Source organism: Chroicocephalus ridibundus, chromosome 2 (assembly GCF_963924245.1).
Source record: "Chroicocephalus ridibundus chromosome 2, bChrRid1.1, whole genome shotgun sequence".
Taxonomy (NCBI): Eukaryota; Metazoa; Chordata; class Aves; order Charadriiformes; family Laridae; genus Chroicocephalus; species Chroicocephalus ridibundus.
This window is the reverse complement of record NC_086285.1, coordinates 47,649,622-47,668,511: the sequence shown is the minus strand read 5'-3', so window position 1 is coordinate 47,668,511 and position 18,890 is coordinate 47,649,622. Positions and strand designations below refer to the sequence as shown.

Genomic DNA, 18,890 nt, shown 5'->3' with positions numbered 1-18,890 from the left:
ATTCGCATATTGGCTAATTGCGAGCTGATTTTACCAGCCTTTTCTATTGAAGCAGATCCACATTATATAATTGGACTGGGGGGAGTGAACAAGAGAAAGGCTTATGCTATCATCCCATATTTAAGCGCTTGCCTTTGATGTGGGAAACTCAGGTTCAAAACCTTGCCTTAATAAATATTTAAAGATTTATGCAAAGCAAAGCAGCTCCAACAGAGAAGAATAAGAGAGAGGCACCGAGCAGAAGCCTAGAATAGCTCCTCTCTTGGTGGATAAAGCCCATCACTGGAAAGGGGGCAAAATGGTGGAGCGGGAAGTCAAAGCAAAAAGTGCCCTACTCAGGGCAGAAATGCTCTTTTCTGTTCCCCCCCTCAGTCCCTAAGAGAAATGTGAATGGTCTCGGGTTTGTCCTGATACAGAAAGAGGGAGGCTTCTGAAATCCTGAAAGTCCTCCAGGGAGAGGAAAACCTTTTCCCCCATGCTCTCATTAGAAAAAGGTTCTTTATTTACAAATGCTATCAAGGATAGGCATATCAGGCAGGATTTTAGAGATAAACAGGATAGCTAGGCTGTCGACTAAGGAAGGGAATTAGAATATAGCATGAGGAACCAACAATGCTTAATAAAAGCTATTCCTTTTAAAAAGAGCAACGCTCTCTTCTTGGAGACCTCTTCATTAGCATATCTGCAAAAAAGTACTTAACCAGCATGATTATTGTTACCTCCTTTTAATAGACAAGTAAAAAAAATGCACAGAGGTTAACTCCTGGCCCCAAATTATTCCAGGAGTTCCAGACATGGATCTTATGCTCAGATACCTACATGTCATTTCAGAATATAAAGTATTTTGTACAAACATTTTCTGACTGAATGTAGCAGTAAGATGGTGAGAATTTAATTATGTGTAACAAGTTGACATCTTTCTGTGAATTTCATAGTTTATTTCAGCTCATACTTGCATAGTGCAATACTGAAATGAAATTATGACTTCAAAATGAGTCCATTTTCTAGTCTGAGATCTGTTTCAGTGATTTGAATCTCCATTAAGGACCATGCCAGCTCTTTATACGCTACTGGAATTAAGCCTAACGCTGCTCTGTGGGCAGTCATAAAGCAAAGCGTATGACAAATACTGAAGAAATTTCTATCCTGTATGATGTTAGCTTGTCTGGAATGCAGGTTTCTCTAAGCCTCGAGTACTCTCAGGCCCATTGAAATAAAAGGTTATTTACCTATTTCTCTTTATATTTCCTGGGAGATTCTACCCTGGATTTCATTTTTCCACTTGCGAGTCCCCACTGACTACTCACCTTAATATCTTGACTTTTAACCGACTGACTGCTAAGCAACAATATTTTTCCTACATCCAAAGGAGGTCTCCCTGGGACAGTTTATATAGCTCTAGAATAATTGATCAAACCGGTAGGTGGGGGCTAGCTTACAGGGAGATCAACATCTACTACTGACTTACAAAACTCCTCCCGATGATACTGCAGGAACCTGAAAGACAGTGAAGGTAATTGCTGACGTTCTGGTGCTCATGTAGTGGAAGTGAATGCTTTTGTGTGCGGGACACCTTGCATGCTGGTCTCCTTGCTAGCAAGAGGAACCTCTTTTGAGTGCTCCACAGCACTCTCCCGGGAACCAGTGTTTCTGTACACAGCAGAGTCAACACAAATCAGAAATATTTCTGTGTATGCAAGTGAAAGGTGGACAAAAGTCTGTGCTGACTGCAGAGCTTCCGCAGTTAGCATGCTATGTTGGGTGATTCAGATTTAGACACAGGTCTAATGTATTTTTCACATACATCATAGCACAAAATAAGGTAAGTGGCATTAGAGTTCCCTCTTTTTCCAAGTAGCTCTGCAAAGCCAGCATCCTGTTCTTGCCAACTGCACCACAAACTTCTTGTTATCTGTACGTAGGATAGGGTCAGCTTCTGGGAGGGTGGTAGTTGTGTACAAGATGTGTTCCTGATACGCTGCTTTCTTCTTTTGTAAAACATCGATGGTATACAATTTTATCAGTACTTTTAAAGCAATGTAATGTCACATTAGTAATGTTCATAAAAATGACACAGCTTGATTTTTTCATCATTATATCTGCTCTTCATTTTGTCACAATGCATAGCAGCATTCAATGCACTGCGGCATCTACTTTACTCCTGACCAGCTGTTTTAAAGATAGAGCTCTCACACTTTTATGCCTGCAGATTTTCTTTTCTCAGGTGTTCCTTCTGAGGGCCCCATCCAAAGGCCATTGAAGGTCAATGGGACATTCTCAGCTGGTGTAAATGATACAGCTCCATTTACTTCAGCTAATGTTGACAGTTTGCATCAGATGATACCTCCTAATCTTTGCCTCAGAGGGAATTGTTTTTCCTGTATATGACTAGTATTAGATTGCATACTTTATATTCATAGAGTACTTCACTAAGTAGGTTAGACTCCTCTGTGCTGCCTACTTGTCTCAGGAATAATGTTGTTTCATTTCATAATGACATAATGGTGCCACCTGCAGTCCAGAGCCTTATACAAGTGGTTTCAGATAATGTAGCTCACAATAATAAAAGGATTGAACACAGTAACGGGAAGGATAACAATAATCAGTCATTTGTAGAAGTCACTGCATTTTAAGAAAAGCTACTTTATTTCTGTTACTGTAATAAGAGCTAAAATTTCTCACTATTTTTCTTGAAAGTGAAGTCAAAGAAACCAAAATCTTTGCACTGGTGACTTGTCAGAGGCATCCGATAAAGCTCAGTAACATGATTCTCTGTAGCTCTTTACGATACCAAGTGTGCTGGAACCTGCTAAAACACTTCATTGCAAATGTCAGTCCCTGTGCACACATCACAAATAAGGAAAATTTATACCTTGTAAACTGTGTTTGAACCAAAAAGATTTTTTTTCTTATTATTAGCAGGGTAAAATCAGAATGACTAACTGATTGATGTTTTTCTTTTGTGTCTTTCTCATCTGTCCGGTGGGGTTTTCTCTTCTGCTTTTCTTATAGGGAAACTTGTCTCCTAGTGCTAAAGGATGCCCAAACTACTGAGTATTCTGCTAGGAATTCTTTATTTTTATGACTTCTAATATGTGAATTTTGACGTGTTTTTCAGTGCTCTTTCTTCCATCTCCTTTTCACAGTTGTTAAAGATACAGTATATTTGTGCTTTGCATAAATCTGTGAAAATATATCTCTAAAGAGTGGCAATCTATACAGAGCCAATGTGCAAACATACCACATGGTTTGGGAAACTAGGAGAAGGAACATGATGAAATAGAGAAGATATTCAAAAATCCTGTTAGTTCCGGTTGTGGTTGTTTAATAGGATGAACTTGGATTTCTTTTCAATTACTTTTCTTTGTGGGTAGTCTTCAGAGAACATCTGATGACCAGTTAGAACAATTACTTTATTCTGCCTGAATATTTTTCTGTTTAGGGGTGGGGTTTTTTTCTTTTCTTTTTTGTTGGTTTCTTTTTTACTGAAATGTGATTGTTGTTAAATAGCTAGTGTACTGATACAGGCACATGTTTTACTTAAGTGTCCTTACTTCTTTTAATCATAGTGAGATAAATTTCCTCCACATTAGGAGGAAATGGGGGTTATAATTACATTGAATTAAATGTTTGATTCTCCCTCTTCTTCCATTGGTAATTATTTTAATGATAGCTTCGTAGTTCACCTAGCAGAATAAAGAAAGAATGTCCACACCTACATCATTTTCCTGAAGGCAAAGGAAATTGTACATTAATCTGACAAAATGTTGACATTAGGGACTGAATTATCAGCTCAGTTTTAACCAGGCCTCTTCTTATTCACCTCCAGTTATTTCTGGCATAATTTTGGTCATTTGTGCAATCAAGTACCTGATTGCATAGTCAGAGAAGGTACTTGGATATCTGAGCACTGTTACTTCCTACCATTTATTTACAGAACAAACACAGACCTTCACCTTTTGAAAGTCTGGGGTTTAAAGTACTAGCTGCACTCTTTACCGAAGTTCTCATTTTTCCAAAATGCTGCATTTCTTTGCGTTCTCAAATCACCTGAGCCCTCTGGTAAACCCAGTGGTAATGGGCATTGCTGCTTTTCTCCAAAGCTGTTTGCTAATTTTATAAGCTATAAAATACTCCAGCATGATAATCATGCTATTTTTCTCCCATTCTGCTTGCAGTATTCTTCAGTCTGGGGTGCGTTAATGGGTAGTTTTAACTTGAAAGCGGGCATACTGAAATGTATGGAGTTTATTTTTACAGAAAGTTCATAGGCAATCAGCCATTTTCTTTCATTTAATCTCATCGCTTCTTTGCACCCTGGGAACTGATTTGAAGTCCAGAGAAGGAAGCAGAAAATGGGCAGATATGTACAAATGATTTCATTTTATTCTTCTATGCCATGGAATTGTAAGTATTTTAAGTTGCTCTTCACAACTTAGTCATCTTCCGTAACAAAAAGGGGCCAGACCTAGATTTTCTTCAAGTGATGAGAGATAATGGTGGAACAATAAGCAGTGAAGGTCTTAGCTCTTAGTTGCTCTCAACACAGTAATCGCAAAGTCTTGCACGTGAGCAAGGCTTCATCCGCAGCTGTTAGGCAGCCACCTCTGGGGGTGAACTGCAGCAGCTCCTCAAGAGGACGCAGAAACCCTCTGCGACAGTTCAGGGCAGGAAGCAGCAAATAACACTGTTCCAGTCGGAACTGCAGGGGTTGTTGAGATGGTAGAAATTTAATTGCTTGTGCTGGAATCAGGCCAGTAAACAGGGTCAGCTCTCTTGTCCTTTGAAGAAGTGTTTTGGCACATCTCAGATGCAGCAGCACTTGGAGTTGCAGCAGAAATTTTTTGCAGCAACCTTCGATGCCGTCCTGAATCTGGAGGGTGGTCCCTGTACTGAAAAATCCACCCCGTAACCCCGTCACCTGAGGATTCACTCAAATTACGTCAGTGCCAGCCACAGTCTAGTTCAGAGTATGTCCACAGTCCAGATCAGAGTATTTGTATTCACTAGTATCTTTTGCCAAAATCTTGGGTCTTTGGGGTAAGATGTAGGTGTATCTCTGACACCTCATTCATATGCTGCTGATGATAGCCATGTCAGTTTCTTTGTTTGGCATTAATTTGCTTATTTGGAAGGAGGAAAGGTGACTGGATACAGGATTTTCTTCAAAACTGCTAAGTATCTGTTAGAAATGTGATAGTTCAATGGAAACAGAGAAATCCCAAAGATAAACTTGATACTAAACAACATTACCTTTTATTGTCACTGAAAAACATGCCAAGAAACAGAATTTGAATGGATATTTCCTTCATGAAAATCTTAAATTGGGCTCCTCACTACTGATTCTGGGCAATTTGGGCTCTTGATTTTACTGTGTTGTGAATATGTCAGAATTTTGTTGAGGATTTTTAGTACCAAACTTTGAACCTTCACTTATTCACAACAAATTGCTCACAAGTGAGGAACAAGATAAGCACAGAAACTCTTCAAAATAAATATATCATTTCACAGAAATCATCATCTGTTTGTAGATGGTTCAGAAGAAGGAGGGAAACAAAATTAATCAAATAAATTTCTGTTTGCACATACTTTGCTTTGCATATTTGGCAAAAAAAAAGTCACAATAGTGATTTAAGGCAACTCCTTTCTAGAGCATTCTGTGTGCAGCAGACTATTTGTCTCTTAGAAGTACAGAAAGCTGTCAGATTCCTTCTTTTAGTTCCGGTATATATAGCTGAGTTACCTATGAGTCAATGTTTACACGGCATCATGTTTCCTTGCTCAAAAAGCAGGGAAGGATTTGTATAAACCAAGATTAATGTATTATTTTAATTGTTGTTTTGGACTTTATATATATAATTTAATATATGTGATACTATATACTGTATTTAAAATTTTTATTCTATATTCTTTACATTAATATAGAATTATAATATGCTACATTATCATATATATGTATATTCCACAGTCTCTCGTCTTCTCCATAGAGGAAGAATCTGGCCTCACTAAATGCTACAGCAAAGCACTCAATTACCTCATTAGGCTTAGGCTTTCATCTGGTTTCTAGATTATTTCACCCATGTGGAAACCTCAGTGGTTCTTTTTTCCTCAGCATATTTTCTGCCACAGTTTTTCTCTCTTCCTTCCATGCCACTATGTTTACAAAATGTCCTTTCAGAAGAGGCTGCTGTGTTCAACCCATCCATGTATGCCCAGACCTTCAGTTCCGTGAGCCATCTACAGTAACTGGTGCTGTTGGGCACCTTGGGTTTCCAGTCTGTTCCTTCCTGATTTTCAAGAGATGTTGGAAACAGGCCTGATCGGCAAACACAGGAATTCCCTGTTCATGTGCCAGTTTTCCCAGTGAGCTGAGCTCACCCTCAAGTTTCCACCCCACCATACAGCATGTTTGCTTATAGAAAGCGTCACATCCATTTTTATGGAAAGAAATAAACCCGGAAAATATAGCGCAGTTACTGAGAACTTGTAATTATGGAGAACATTTATTCAACACTTGAATGGATACAAGGGGAAAACAAATAGGAAAGGAAGTCTGTATAGATTTAGGCAGGCAGTTAATGTAAACTGTTAAAGTCTTATTTTCTACCCAGTACAAGAACTAAACCCAGAAACTAGGTTACTGTACATGTACAAAAACCCAAAGATCTGAGCAGTTACATAAAAAATATGGTATATGTCAACAGTGTTACTGTTTCACAGGTTTAGCTTGTTCGTAAGCTTCCAAGAAACAGGAAAATAACAGCTATTTAGCTGATAGGTAATCTTTTTTTAAAGATGCAGACACCATGTCATGATCCTAATTTAACTCTTACTGGAAATCTTTGATGATACATTGCTGTGGGAGCTTGTGGCAGAGCAAGGTTTTAGATTCTTCTTGAAGATATTTTCAGCACCCATGCAGGAGATGAATTCAACACTAAATACAACACAGGAGATAAAATAAGACTGTGGACAGAAAACTAACTTAAAAGCAATGCTGAAAAAGGCTGGAGGTTTTGTTTTTAAGTACATAATCTGTGCACTAATCAAGAGATATATGGAGGGTTCACCTTAAGTAATGGTGTGTCTGTGTGAAGGCACTAACTGAAGTTCAGAAAAACAACAAAAACCCCAGAAATGAGACCATTTACACCCAGTGATGACTTCTATAACAAGTGCAAAATATTCAGTAGAAGTTTCAGAAGCATAGATTTAAAAAATCTAATATATGAATATGAGATAAAGAACTGTGAACTTTAGCCTTAAATTAAGCTTAGGTTTTACCTTAACCTCTTATAGTACTTTAGCCATTTCAGTTATAGTGGCTTATGCACGACTTCTCTACTTAATCTAGAAATCTAAATATTTCATCTCTTAATTTTCCATAGGAAACATGGTTTAGAATATTGTTTTAATAAACATTTAGAATTCCTTCACATTTCTTAATTGATTTATTGTCCACTTTATACTAAAAACTTTACATGTTTGAAACCTCTGCCAGTCTTAATTTTATAAATTACCCATAATTGGGAAGATCCACCTCCACTGATGTTTATGCTGTGGTATAGAGTGACCGGTTCGGGGCCATTAAACCCAATGCTGTTTGCCAGGTCATTCGTTTGGAATGATATCCAAAATACGTGTAATTAACTCCCCCACTGATTGACAATAGAAAGAACGGTGTAATCAGTCACTTTGTATATACACTCATCATTATTACAAGTGGTGTTTGGGGACAGGTTCATGCTGCTCTGGTGGGAAAGAGCATTTTGTACTCTTTCTGCCAAGTCTCATCATCTTCGTTTCCCGCTTGAGATATAAGGCAATGGTTGATTTTTATCTGCTGACTTTCAGAGTGCAAGATAAAGCTAACTTGAGCTTTTTTTAGGAACTGAGAGTAGACAGTGGGAACTGGATAGAGTCTTGTTCTGTCTGAGCGCTTTTTGATGCACACCCATGAATGATGATAAATTTCACTGCTGTGCCTCCAGCTTCTCCTATAGGTACATCAGAGAAGCCTGCTGATGAACAGTGCCTTTTTTTGGTACGCAGGGAATTGTTTGTTCGTTAGATGAGCACAAATGTCAAATACACGTTGGTAACAAGAGGAGGCACTACTAGGTCAGTACATTAGTTTATCACCTCTCACAAAAGTTTTGGAAGACAGATTCTTTTGCATAGGGACAGAACAGACTGTGAACTAAAAGGAAGGACACACACAGAGAAAACTACCTGAGACACATTAATAATCTCGATGATGAAGCACCAAAGGAGCCTTAGGGCAGTGTTTGCAGAAGATTTTGCTGTTATGTTTGCTATTTATCATATCATATGTGAAAAAAGTGTCACATTATGTAATGGACTATTAGGCCAAAGACATAGGCTCAAAAACTGGAATCTCATGGATTCCGACAGAAAGTCACCATTTTATCTTTGCTTTAAAAATGTCCCAGCCAGCTCACTGGTTGGTTGGACAACTAAGTCTTCAGGAACACAAGCAGAATACTGAAAAATTATCTCATTTCTGTGTTGCAGATTAAGTTGCTAAGGGTGCTTTGGATGAGGAAATACAAAAAAAAAGAAATGTTGTACTTATGTGGAGTTCTTTGCCCTTAACATAAAGAAAGTGTAGTTTCTAATAAATGCATAAGCATGCATGGCAACTACACAGACCTCTATTTTAGGCCAGTGCACAAATGAAAGTGTGCATTCACATCCATGCTGAACTGATTAGTAACTGCATAGTTAATTGTATATATACTGAGGATTCTGTTGCATAAACCTAACTGTGACTGCAAACTTAACCTACAGAGTCACTGAAAATCCACTTTTAAGTTGTCCCTCAAATGTTGTAACTTATTATAGCATATTTCTCTCTTTCAGAGGAATATCTCTGGGGTTCATTTGTCAGCACTGAACAGGGTGAAATATCTATGTCTGAGGCTCCTAGGCACCCTTGTAATACAAATAAGGGTAATCAACTATCTACAGTTTTGGGTAATTGGTTTTGAAATGACCCTGATGGTTCTTACATGCTGTGAGCTGTCAAGAAGAGGCAACATCCAACTGTGAGACTTCCCGTCATTGCTCAGCCACTGCCAATGTGCTCAAATCTCCAGTGGTGGTGTAGAGAGACTGACTTGGTGACGATGGTTCTGTAAACGGTCCCTGTTTTCATTTGTCAAGAAGTGAAATAGGCTCAGGATGGTGTCGTATCACAGCCATCAATAAAATATGACTCACTCACTCTGATCTTGAATCAGAAGACCTGCCACTTTTGGTAGAAAAATAAGAATCCTCCTTCCCTATGCTATTCTTCTGTCTGAGGAAGTTAGTGTTAAAACCAAACTTCCTGTGTGCTTAGAATCATCATCATAGAATCATAGAATACCAAGTTGGAAGGGACCTGAAGGATCATCTTGGCCAACCTTTCTTGGCAAAAGCACGGTGTAGAAAAGATCGTCCAGCACCCTGTCCAGCTCAGTCTTAACAGTGTCCAACACTGGAGAAAACTGGATTATTTTTCTTTGTGTTTTGACTGTGTCTTGGGTGCTATACCTACTGCAGTGCGTAGAAGGGAATCACCATTAACCAAGAGGAAGCTATCAATGAGTGTGTGTCTCAAGTATCCTTTAATAGGCAAAGGATCTGAATCCGGTTCAACCCTGTCAACTTTTAACATATCAATTACCATCATCTATGTACAGGAGGCACAAAGGTATTGACGAAATTCTGGCAGTTGTTGAAGTTAATAGGAAAAGTCTCATTGCCTGCAGTGGAGCCAGGATTTCACCTCATGCTTATGGAGCAAACTCGGCTGCGCTGGTGTACTGATGACCATCACTCCATTCAAATTCAGCAGAACAGAAAATGCAGTTTTCAAAAAGAATGAGTCTTCGTAGTCAAGAAGAAGACTTTGAAAGTTGTTCGTAGGTTGGCTTCACAGAGGCTGCACATATCCTAAGAGTGTTGGGTTGAGCTCTTTTTCCCCCATTAATCCAGGTTTTTTAAAGTAGTTTAGTTTGAGGAATTGAGGTAGTCTTTCTGAGAGGAAAAAGTTCAAATATTTCATCTACAGTGCTCTGAAGAAAGCTTTACTTCAGACAGTGAGAGGCTCACAAGAAACATTGGTTCATTTCAGCTGGTTCACTCTATTCTCACTGGATCCCAACTTCAGAGGAAATCTGAAATGAGCCATAAAAAGTTTATTTTAAATTTTTGGAGAAGCACAGCTACTGAAAAGAGAAAACTGTGATGACCAGCTTGGATGAAAAATAACCCAAAGTGAAGAACTTCACATACAGCAGGAAAGACCAAATCCCCGTACAGTTATTCTCCAGCACGTAACCCAGGGTTGTAATGTGTCTAATGTAGAATTTGGCCTTAGAACATCATGACTACAGAAACAGGATAACTTGAAGTGTTTTAGCTTTTGTACTGAACATTTTGCATAGCTTTTCTCGTACCCAAGTGGGGAGAATGGGTAGGTAGTAGATAAAGGCCTTCCTATAAAAAGACCTTCTTTGAAGTATTCCAAGTGGGGTACATATACTTCAGGGAGGTACAGTAGGAGGTTTACTTTGTTATCAAGTAATAATAGCCCTGATGAGAGACAGACTGTTCCAGAAAAATCACTTTGATGATCAAGTAAAAATTTTTCTGATATTTTTTTTCACCTTCTCTGTTTGGCTTTTCTGAGTCTTTTTTTTTTTGTCTTTTTTTTTTTTTTAATGTTGTCACTGTTCCTAGAGAATTAACCAAAGAGTTCCTGTTTGTAGCCTTTTGCCACCTCATACCTCCTGTAGCTCAGAGTGATTCTAGAAGTAAAGCAGGTCACTGACATTTTCCTCAAGACTTTGTTTCTTTGAGGGACAGTAAATGTCACATATACTCTTACCTAAAAATTATTGTGGTCTGATTTTAGTTTAGAGTTGAATGGTAAGAACTTTATAACTGACTGGGCTGTAACTTATTGCACTCAAATACAAAAATAAGCATTCTCCTTCTTGCCTAACCACAAGATACCTTGTTTCACAGAAATGCAAGGAAAAGTCACCCAAGACAGTTTCTGTTCAGAATTTAAACCACTCTTGTTCAGTACTGTTGCCCTAAAACCTAGCTAGGGACTGCAGACATTTAATGGACAAGGGTAATTCTCTTCCTTGAAAGGTATCCCTTCCACTCCTTATTGAGTCTCAGGGGATAGACATTGAGGTAACAACACACAAAGAAATCTCATTTTTAATGCAATATACGAACTAGGATCTCACCTGCATCAGAGCCAGGTCAGACTAGGGAGCCTCCTATTCAAAGGACTACTCAAGGTGCTCGAGGCTGCTGCCTTTCTGACTGTTTTGCTCTTCTGCTAGCACAGAGCAGCTGGAGAGCGGAGCAAGGATTTGGTCTTCTCTCCCACCCAAGCTGGTATGTTTTGCTCTTATATTAGTTAAGTGTTTTAAGTTAAGTAAGCTCTTATATTGTCAGAAGGGATGTCCAGTACCTCTCCATCTAGGTGGCAAGGTAGTACCAGCACAAGCCATACTAACATTTCATAGTTGGACTTGGAGCATATGCAGAGATGGAGAAACTCAGGCTGGCAAGGCAGACAATTTTCTAGTTTTTGCTGTCTTTGTGCATGCTATAATCTGCAGTGTCTGGCCAGCTGAGGGAAACTTAAATGGATTATTTTCAAGAAGTACGTTTCCATGGTCTGGCTGTCAGCTGCCTCCAGATAGGTTTTAGTCATGAGACTCGCTGCCAGTCTTTTAAAAACTAATCTTTGGAGCATGTTTTGGGCTGGTTCATAAATTGCAAGGTTAAGTTACAAGTCTCTCCATTACCCATGCCCAAAGGTGCTGTATATAATAGTTCTCTCATCATGACAACCTAATGCGGACAAATCACTTGAAGCATTTCCCCAAAGGTATACAGGGAAAATAACCTCAGTACCTACAGACACCCATACACAAACACTTACTTACAGTAGTCAGTCTTTTCTCTAACTTAGTTCTCATTGTGGTTAAAGCTAGATAGGACGGTGAGCATGGGAAGAATTATTTTTTGACAGTTGTACAAGGATTTTGCTCAGTGAAAACATAGTCTGAATCTCACATTGAGAATTGGAATGCTATTTTCCTGTCTCAAGTCAGATTACAGAAATGAAACTTTAAAAAGATAATGTTAGAGTTTGAATCATATGGTCTGGATCTGAGGTAGAAATTCTTTTTTTGCTGTTGAATTATCTAACAGGAAAACTGCCTCACTCCATGGGAGACACTGGATAGAGAAATTGGTTTATTTCTTATCTAGGCATCATCACATCACAGAACATCAGTATTGGCTGGAGCTGAAGGATGGTCCAGATAATGTTTTTGTGAAATATAATTAAAATCAGAAATTGTGCAAGTCTGTTTTTTTGCTCACACGGAGGTAGCAAGATTAATCTAGCTGTCATCTTCTGTGAAGCATTAGGAAATTCAGCCAAAGAAGCCTGTGCTGTTATAGCTCCAGTTTCTTGCATGCTGCTCAGAAGTTCCCTTTGTAGTGAGAGTATTGTCAAAATCTACACTTGGTGAAAAAGCTGAACAGAAATAAAACCAGGGAAAATTTCCATCTGCATCCACCTGAGGTTTTTAAAATGGACCTTTTTTCTTCCTTTTTCCAGTGAAAAGTTCAAATGCAGCCTGAAAGGAAATCTTTCATTTTGTTATATTTACAAGAAAAGCTGAAGGGATGAAGGTGTGGATATCTAGAAGTGATCATCTGATGTCCTCTTAACTGAGCCTTCTGGTTAGCTCTACGAGGCATAGCTCCTTTCCTTGAGAGGGCCTGAAGCAATGTTCCCTTTCCCTGCAGTCAGCAGATATTTTGGGGTGGGAGGAAGGACTATGCAGGGGTGGCAGATGTTCTCCATCATTCCAGTCAGCGCTATTGCATCACCGTGCAGCATTAGACAGAATTTTTTATTCCCTGCATCTGAGCTTGTAACCAATATGTAGGAGACTGAATTTTTTCACCAGTTACCTGAACACTGATTTGCCAGTGTTTAAAATTAAGCATATGGGAAGCCTCCTTAAATTAATGAGACTTTTAATAGAGTGTAGGTATACTGTTAATCATCTGCTTAAGCAACCTGTAAGAGTACAGACCCAAAGAACATGTTACGGTTTGCCTAAAGATAAAAGATGATTTATGGAGGATTTGATTTGAAAAGAACATAGGGCCTTCTTAAAAAAAACCCCAACTTTAGAGTATTTCATAGGGAAATAATCCTTTGATTATCACCTATGGTATTTACCTGAGTCTGGATTATTTGCAAGGGTCCTTCCCTGCTTATTTTATCTGTCTGAATGGGTTTTTATAAAAACTTCTAGACCCCAGTATTTATATGTTTCAGAAATGCTTTTCACATACAGCCGAAATGCAGAACCATTACTGTCTACAATGTGTTTTTCAGAGAGTAACAATTAATTTCTATGGCCAGATGTGAAACTCTGACTAAAAAAAGAAGTCATAATGGATGTACTTGCAGGAACCCCCTTTCTCCCTTAGCTCTAATTGTGCAAATGGCACTGAGATAATACTGTAATTGTTTGTCTTTTCCGTGAAGCCAATATGAAGATTAAAGTACCATCTGGCTTTCTGAAAGCTAAAGTTAGCAAACTCTAGCTTGAAAGAAACAAGCAGTTGGATCCCTGTTGGGTGGACATTTTGAATGTAATTTAACTTTGTGCATCTCCAGTTAAAATTCTAACCGCAAATCATCACTCAGAGCTTTTCCCTCTTCATAAGATCTAACGTCCTAACAGAAATTTTTCAAAGTACCTTTTCCTGGAGGAACCTTGGGTCTTTTATTGTATTTATGCTCCAATAGAGTTTAAAGACAGAACCTGAAAGGTAAATCTGGTTGGAAAGTTTCACAATAAGGGTTGGGGGTTTTTTTGTGAAGTTGCCAGGATTACTAAAACTATACTTCTTGCACATTCATATCAATTTTGCTGTGATATTTTGTCAAATCTTTTTACTTGGTGTTACTTTTAGGATCTTAAATAATTTTCACAGGATCACAGAAAAAAAATCTTTTTAAGTCATGCTTCATCTGTGACATCCATTTTTTCATTAAATATTTAGAAAGAAATTTCAATAAAAATTGACTAATTTAGGTTAACAAGAAATTTCATGGAAAAAAAATGAAGCTGTTTCAAGCTCTGTTAAATAAAAATGGTTTCAGGGGTTTTTTGTAAATGAATTTTTTTCTTGGAATTTTTGTCTTACCAGCTCATCTAAAAATTGCAGTTGATAATAAACATAGAGTGATTATTAGTGAAGATTTCATCATAAAGATTTCACCAGGGCTTAGTGATGAAAATATTGTGTCTAGTTTTGTACCAGGCAATATTACCGCTATCAGAACTAGAAACCTACTCTCATTTGATTACTGTTGTATAAAATTTAACGTATAAACAAACGCCCACAGGAACTCTGTCCTCCTTTCCCCCTACCCTCTACACTCCCGTCCCACAATGTCAAAGTTGCTAAAAAGGATCTCCAAGTCTTAGAGAAAAATATTTTCACTTTTTGATCTGGAGATCTTCCTTTTGTCTGCATAAAAAAAATAAGCAAAATTGCAGGTGATAGGATGGAAAAGTAACAGAGGGCTCAAGAACCAGGACTTGGCCTGACCAATGAACTGTTTCAACTGATTAACATCTGTAGCAATAAGAGATATGCTTGTACTCTTTCCCTATGGGCAGTCCTTTGTAGCTCTGCTGCACATTCTCTACATGGATCAGAGAAATTCCTCTTGCATCGAACCAAATCTCTTCCTGGGGCTGAGTGGAACAGCGCTGAAAGTTCAAAAGAAAGCTAGAGTCATTATTTAAAAAAAAAAACAACAACACAAAAAAACCCCAAAAGGAACCTAAATGATAATGTGGGTGGTGGTATACTGCCTGGAGGAGTCCTGGGTATGAATTTAGTGAAATCACTATCTCTGTTACTTCTACAAAGGTGATCAAGGTGCCTGGGCACTTACTAGCATAATAAATTCAGGTAACTGGCTTAGATATACAGATCAAATACCTTTCTTCCTATGCTTCAAGTCATCACACCTCACATGGACAAACATTTGTGTGAAAGAGGCCATTTATTAACTCATGGCTGTGGTGGGAGGATGTTAGATGATGAACAGCGACTATGGCAGACTTTGTGTGAGACCCCGCTTGTAGCAAGTTAAGTTGTTGTTAGATAGTCTTTCTCTTGAAAGATTTTTTGTCCTTTTGCTCTCACTCAAAGAATTTAATCATTTTACCCATATCTCAAGCTTTCTATGGAGTCTTTCCCCCTGCCCTCCAAGTTTACAAACCACTGGTTTGGTGGTCCAATGACAAGGGATTGGCCATGGCACGCACATACCAACTTCAACTGAATTATTCAGGCTGGTTAGAAAGTGTAACCAGTAGACATGGAAGTCTGTCTCAATAAAATGCTTTTGCTAGAAATATTTAACAGTCAAGATCCAGTCAATATCCAGTAATTTCAGTTCCCTTCTGGGTGAACTCAAAGTGCCCCTTTGGACCAAGCAAACTTCAAATGGCTTGAGGACTCTCTGAGGAGCAAACCTCGCTTTTCCTCTTGTGTTGTCTGACTACTAGTGCTGCGTTAGAAGCACTGAACCTAGTTCAGATGAACTGAGTGTTCATCTGAAAAATACACTGTGGTTAAGCCTGGTACCCCACTATTGCTGCCCTACCACCCCCAGTTATCTGTTATTCCTGCCTTTCTCACCAGGGGGCTCCTCTGCTACTGCCACTGACCCAGTCCATCACCCCACACCCATGCACAGACCAAGGCCCAGACTCTGGCCCCTGGGAGGGATTCAAAGTTACCCTCGAGCCATCTGATAGCCAAATGTCAGCACGCTTCTCATGTGACAGTGCAGATGGCTTTGAGACATTTCTGCGTTAAAAACAGTAAGAGAAAGAGGTGTTTGGTAGCAGAACATTTTCAGTAAAGGCCTCCTGATTCTGTCAATGTACGTGAGCTTTAGCTGGGGAGACCATGAGGCTGGGTTTGGGATTTTGTTCTTTAAAGTTGTGAGCGCCTTTGCTGTCTTTGGGCTGGTTTTAGAATTTCTATTTAGCAAAGCATGTAGTTATTGCTATGTGCTTCAGTCTTGGCTAGCTGAATTTTATTTAGCAATGTCTGTACAATAAAATTCGCACAGCTCAAATTCATCGAGATATTCACGTTTATGCATGAATTTAGGAATGACTACCAGCCCGGTTTGGTTTGAATAGTCACTATTGAGCAAAGCTGGAAAACAGCCAAGATACGGGCACCAAACACTGATACGTATAAATTCAAAGCCATTTCAGAAAATGATCTCTGTAGCTATTGTCTCACCTTCACTGACTGTAAAAATGAGAATGGTAATGTTTACCCATGGCAACTAGTGTTTTGAATATTAATTTATATTTGTAAAGCACTTCAGTTATGTAAGTTACTCTTAATTCAGGACACCATTTGATCATGAACATGCAAATACACATAATCCTGTATTTTCACACCTAGCAAAAAGATGGAATCAAGGAAACCTTTCTTTCTAAAATACATGAACTTGCTTTCATCAGCCAACAGCAAGCTGTGTTGAGATTCCACTTGTCATTTCATTTTGATCTGGACAAGAATATGTTTTTAATATGCCTTGTGATTTCCTTTGAGAAAAAATACTCCACCCAATGCATATCATAATTTCTCCTGCAGTATTTTTCAATAAAACCTGTTTTCTATTTGGAGAAAAATGTGTTCTTTTGTTCTTTCTCTTTTGCCTCCCCAGTGCATAGTTTGGGACTGGGATTCCAATGGAAAGCATGACTTCATTGGAGAATTTAGCTCGACTTTCAAGGAAATGCGGGGAGCTATGGAAGGAAGACAGGTAAGTGGAAACCACTTAAGCAATCTCAATATGTAAGCTTTATAGAGCAGTGTTCCTCAGACAATCCTGTAATAAAGCAAGTGACATCACCTCATTGTCTCCTGGGAGTTTAGTTGTTGTGTTGATCTCTCTTGTAGGTTTTACTGTTATCTGGACACGATAGTCTGAAAACACAAAAAACAGCCTTTCCTGTACTTTGTGCTGCGTTCATTGCTGCCGGCTCTAACTTGAACCCATCATGATGAAACTAATCAGTTTCCTAAATATCTCATGAATTACGGTCCTAAGGGAAAATGAAATTTTTAGCTTATTAATAATTTCACTTCTTTATGGCAGCTTGATCTTTTCAAATTGAAGTTGATGGTAATTATTCAATATGATAAGTGATTTGGCATATCTAACTCTAGAAATTGTCATTTCCTATTATTACTTACTCCTGAAGGTGTTAGTTTTGATAAATTCTCTGATGGGTAGTTAAAAATGTTGGTTTTCTAATCTGACGATAATTTGTATTCACTGCTTCACGGTCATCTCAAAACCAAACAGAAATGCCTAATAAGCTTTATTTGGGCTTCACGTTAAGGTTCTGTTTATAATGTGTTAAAGAAAGCTAACAGAGTCAAAAGGTGCTTAATAAATGGTAAGCAGTTAGGTTATTCCATAGGTCAAGAAGGTTTTATGATTCTTCTGGATCTTCTATTGACATTCTTAGAACAACCTAGAGTTTAGCAAATGTTGCTTATGTATGTAAAATACTGTTGATACATATCAGTCATCTATTAGCCCATTATAAATAACTTCTAAACAAAACCTGAGTGTAAACAAACCCCTGTTTCGTTCTCTCAGAGTCAAGTTAAGTCAGAGGAACAGGACCCACTTATAAGAGGATGAATTTTTGCAGCTTTTACAGCACTTACATGAATCCGTACCTGCCAAAGCTTAAACCAAACTGAATTTGAGTGGAAAGAAAACCTACCTAAAGAGGGAAACAGATCCCAGAGTGAATAACATTAACAAGGCCAGTGATGTGACAACATTTCAATTTTGTATGCAAATACCTGTGGCTGGGAAAGGGACTGTGTGAGAGTGGTAAAGGGTGTGTATTTCCAAAGTAAATGTCTTCAAAATAGTGTCACAGTCCTTCCCAAACAGACAGCTTGTTGCCCAAGACAGGAGACTTGCAGCCTGGTGTACCAGGAATGGCTGTGAAGGGTAAACTATGTATTCTTTATTCTGATGGAGAAAGTGTCCTCAGCTAGCAAAAAGGTTGGTTACTCTTTCAGAGACATAAGAAGTTAGTACAGCCTTTTGTCAGTTCTTGTTCTAGATTGATGCTGCAGTATCAGAGTGCCGTCCAGGAGTGTTTTAATGTTGCACAATGCTTTAAGTGCCTGAACCTTTGTCTTGCTAAGGGCTTGCCATTTGCGATTTGGCAGGCTGTCTTTCACCTGTAACATTGCAATGTACTTTTCACTGCATAAGTGCAGCTTTTCTCCTCCGCACGCCTGAGCCATTGTGGCATTATTTCTTCCGTGTTGCTCTCGTTCTGTTGTTACCGTGCAGTTATTCTGTGGGCTTGCACCTGCGTAACCCAATCCTGTTGTTATAGGCATTTCTCATGGGATGCAATTGCCATCAGTGAGAATCAGTCCTTCTCCCCTCCTCTTCTCTAATCCTTGCTTTGTACACTATTCTAGAGGAAAACAAGATTTAGTGGATACAATAGGAGGTAATAGTCATTTAAGTGGCTAATAAATGTTGCCCAAAAAACATACATGCGCATGCTAGATGGCTCTTGCACCTGATGAAAGCAGGCTTCAGTCAGCACTAACAGCATGATAGGCAATAACAAGCAGTAGGGAGTTTGATCAGACCCTGGTGAAAATGATATAGTTATTATGCAAAAAGTATTGTGGGGGATCACATGCTGTACAGGAGAGGTCACTTGTGTGGG

The 18,890-nt window shown here is 38.7% G+C and overlaps 1 protein-coding gene across 3 annotated transcripts in view; it reads left to right on the top strand.

The window, feature by feature from the left end:
• CPNE4 (copine 4) overlaps positions 1-18,890 on the top strand; it is a 241,987-nt gene that overhangs the window by 169,093 nt on the left and 54,004 nt on the right. For all 3 annotated transcript variants that reach the window (XM_063325304.1, XM_063325305.1, XM_063325303.1), the window contains exon 8: positions 16,838-16,936. In XM_063325304.1, coding sequence (XP_063181374.1) covers positions 16,838-16,936 — 99 coding nt within the window. The remainder of the gene's footprint in view (positions 1-16,837; positions 16,937-18,890) is intronic.